Below are 4,258 nucleotides of genomic sequence, written 5' to 3' on the forward strand. Positions count from 1 at the left end.
GTTTTACTCTCGAACACTCATGTTACCTTGTTCCAACCGTAAGAATCTATCTTGCTTAGCTCGGCGGAGCTCAATGGGCAAATACTGCTGCAGAAAAGCTTTAGAAAACTCCTTTCATCCCACCAGTGGGGAAAGACATCCCCTAGACTGCCCCCACATCTCAAACCAAGTCAGAGCAACATCCCGCAATCAATATGAGGCAAACTCCACGGACTTTGTATCACTGGCATGCATAACTCGTAAGGTCCGCTGCATTTGGTCTAGGAAATTTTGGGGATCTTCGTTGGGGTCTGTTCCAATAAACACCGGGGGGTCCAAAGCTGACTGCTCTATCTGAGGTGGCAGGGGCCTGACGTCGGGCCTGAGAGGCCACTAATTGAGTCAAAAGTTGCACTGCACTTCTCATGTCTAAATCTGGCTCGGGAATAACTAAAGGAGGAATAGGGGTGCATTAACTTCTCTGGGCGGGTCTGGGGGTGGTGTTGTCCCCGAAACCTGGGTTCCAACCTCATTGTGGGGTCCATATTGACCCATAGGGGAAGGTGGCACCTGACTGGTACCTTCTCCGGCTTCTTCATTTAGTCCCTAAATAAGTGCTTAACGTCTCATGGTCGGCATTGCTATAAACACGAACAAGATTGGTATTAGAAGCGAATTCTTATGACAAATCTATTGCCGATCTAGATCAGAAAGAAGGGTTTTCATCCTAAATATCATGTAGCCTCATGTTTATAAGTATGGTGCACCACATACCCATTAACAAGAGCTTACTAGATACGGTTTGCATACTTTCTAAGACACGACCTGCTCTAATACTAAGTCTGTCACACCCCAACCTTTGCAGCCTCCAAGTGTTAGTCACCAAAGTTTAAAATGAATACAACTGATTAACAAAGACGACATTGGCATTTTATACATATTACAGGTGTTCTAAACAAAATCGTAACTGCCCTCTTTTATACAACCAGACTCTAGCCTGCAAGCCTCTAAGAGTACTAAAAGAAACATACACGTACACAACTGGTCGGGACAGGGACCCACCGTACCCAAAACATTTACAACATCTGCCTCCATACCTCTTGACTTCTGAACAGCTACTCCGAAGGAGAGGAGAGCAACAACCAACAGCTGAATCGTGCACCTACTAAGAAGGGGCATCATCAGGTCTATTTGTACCTGTGGGCATGAACACAATGCCCGAGGAGGAAGGGGCATCAATAGAAATAATATACTAAATATGAAAGACAAAGAAACACACGTAAATCAAAGTCATAGCATAAGAGATATGAGTACATGATTCCAACCTGAACACCGAAGACAACCTACCGGGGGCATGAACCAAACTGTGAGGAACTATGAACCTTGGATCATAAATGTATGCAAACTTTTGTAAAATCAAGCCTCTCATTGGGGCCATGTAACATATATATATATATATATATATATATATATATATATATATATATATATATACCCGGCCTAATAGAGGACTCGGTCGTACCCGGCTTTAGGAGGTCTCGGTTGTATCCGGTCTCAACAGAACTCGGTGTAGCCGGACTCAAGAGGACTCATTAGCCTCACATCACACTTCATCACTCCATACCCGACCTCATAGAGGACTCGATCATACCCGGCCTCAGGAGGTCTTGGTTGTACCCAGTCTCAACAGAACTCGGCATAGCTGGTCTCAAGAGGACTCGATAGCCTCACATCACACATCATCATACCCGGCCACACATGGGCTCGGTAATATCGCATCTCATGCCTTTACATACCCAAATGATCAGTGATTGCACAATAGGTGTCATACCCGATCGACTGTAGTGCGGCTCGGTAGAGTAAAATAGATACATAAGTGCAATGCAGCAACAGTTTCAAGAGATAACAAGTTTAGACTTCAGAATGAATCATACCCTCCAACCGCAGAAGACCAACTAGAAACTATGTGTTCTTTGAAAGATATTCTACCAGCAAGAACGCACGGGGACAAGATAACATCATTGAGAGGACTTAGAACTATTAATACATTACAGTACATGAGTCATTTAGAAAGGAGAGACTTACACAAACTCATGCTAAGAAAGAAGGTTGCCCTACATACCGTGTTGGAAATCTAATTACAATGGTGGTTAACTTTGCCTCTAATGAATCTTCAGAATCGATTCCACTAGATGATAATCGATACGGTGATGACTCCAAGATCTTTGAGTTAAATCTTGCTAAATCCAAATTCACCTTCGACTTTGCCTCACTCTGCTAGGAAATTCTAAAGGGGCGTCGAGAGTATTTTGAGAGGACTTGTTCTGGTGATACTTCTAGAATGAAAGAGAATGAGCCTCACTGCCCTTTTATACTATTACCAAGCATAGGAATTTCTGCCACTTCTACATGCAAAACGGGTCGCCCCGCTCCGATTGCAGCAGCCGGTGAGACACTTGGCGCCGACCCACTGAAATGTGTGACCACTTTCTGGCTTCGAACGTGTCTCTAGCTGATTGATCGTTCTAGAATCCACACTTACTGTACTTTATTTAAGTGTTGGATATAACATTGCTGCTGGATAAGGTGACCTCATTCATTTCTCTCACAGCAGGTTGATCACCTCTAAGCTTCTTAATCTCATCCAGCATAGGGAACTTCAACAATTGATGATAATTCGATGGCATAACCTTAATTTCATGAATCCATGGTCTACCAATGATCACATTGTATCCCATATCGCCAACTACTATATAGAACAAAGTGGTTTTCTCGACGCCCTCGGCATGTGTGGGCAGTAAGATCTCCCATCGGGTCGTTACACTTGTCAGGTAGAACCAAGCCAGAAGCTTTGTTGTCGAAACTATATTTCTAGTTAACTTTGCTTGTTCCAAAACCCTCCATTGGATGACATTGGCTGAACTATCTGGATCAACTAACACACGTTTAATTTTAAAATTAAAAATATTAAGTGATATTACGAGAGTATTGTTGTGTGGTAAAATATGGCAATCAGCGTCTTCTTCCGTGAAGGTGATTTCATCATCTTCTGATGCTTCTTGGATTCTCTTGACATGAGTTACCGATATATTTATCTTCTTTTCTGTCGAAAACGTCACTCCATTTACTTCAACCCCACCAAAAATCATATTTATTGTTAAACAGGGTGACCCTGCGGCCAGTTTCTCTGGTTCTATTGCATCCTGATTCCTCCCACAACTGTTCTTGGCCCGGTCACTCAGAAACTCTCTAAAATGGATGTTTTTCAACAACATTGCAACCTCTGCACGAAGATGTCGGCAGTCCCTAGTCATGTGGCCATGCGTTCCGTGGAATTCCCACCACAAACTATGATTCATTTGACTGGGACCTGATCGAATTGGTTTCAAAATTATGTCTCATAGCTGAAACCAAATCTACCTAACTAATGTTGAAGTTGTAATCTGACAACCGGGAATATCCTGAATCCCAAGACCCCGATGGTTCATTATCTTGCAAAGGCATGTACTCCGACCACGATTCATCCTTCTATCCGATACAAATCTTTCAGATGATAGAAAACCTTTAGTTCCACGCCTATCAGCTCTTTCACAAGGCTAGAAACAATTCCTGGATGACCTCCGATATGCATCAAAATCACTTTTGAACTTTTCCTGATTCCAATTGTGATTACGTCCTTTGGATGACACCGAAGAACTCAATTTATCATCTTCAATGGTTTTTGACTCATAACAATTATGGACATCTACCAATGTGGTTTCCTGAAACTCCAACAGGCTTTTCTTTAATTTCTTGGAGGCATCAGAGCTTAAAGGATTGAGACCTTTGGTGAAGGCTTCAGTTGCCCACTCATCCGGTACTGCCGACAACAGCATCTGCTCTTTTTGAAACTAGATTACGAACTTCTGCAATAATTTTGATTCCCCTGGAGCGATTCTGAATATATCTGCTTTCATAGCTTGGACTTTTCTCGCCCCAACATGAGCTTTAATAAACTAATCTGCAAGCATTTCAAAAGAGTTGATGGAATGTTCCGGTAAAAGAGAGTACCACATTAAAGCACCCTTTGTTAGAGTTTTGCCTAATTTCATCAGCAGAACAAATTCAATCTCATGCGGGGCCAAATCATTTTCCTTTACAGTCGTAGTGTAAGTTATAATATATTTCTTGTGGATTCGAAGTTCCATCATACTTTGGAATACCTAGCATCTTAATTTCGTTGTAATCAACTCCAGGGCCGCACTTGGTTTGAAGGACAATTACGTATACTTCTTTTAAT

At 42.3% G+C, this 4,258-nt stretch overlaps 1 protein-coding gene across 1 annotated transcript; it reads right to left on the reverse strand.

Annotated features, from left to right (window-relative positions):
- Positions 1–2,531: 2,531 nt before the first annotated feature.
- On the reverse strand, positions 2,532–3,854 carry LOC138903122 (uncharacterized). Its single transcript, XM_070191038.1, has 2 exons — positions 3,653–3,854; positions 2,532–3,349 (listed from the first exon to the last, which is right to left on the reverse strand). The coding sequence occupies exons 1-2, from the start codon at positions 3,852–3,854 to the stop codon at positions 2,532–2,534; spliced, it is 1,020 nt and encodes a 339-aa protein (XP_070047139.1).
- Between the last annotated feature and the right edge of the window lie 404 nt (positions 3,855–4,258).

Source organism: Nicotiana tomentosiformis, chromosome 12, assembly GCF_000390325.3.
Source record: "Nicotiana tomentosiformis chromosome 12, ASM39032v3, whole genome shotgun sequence".
In the NCBI taxonomy this organism is placed as follows: Eukaryota; Viridiplantae; Streptophyta; class Magnoliopsida; order Solanales; family Solanaceae; genus Nicotiana; species Nicotiana tomentosiformis.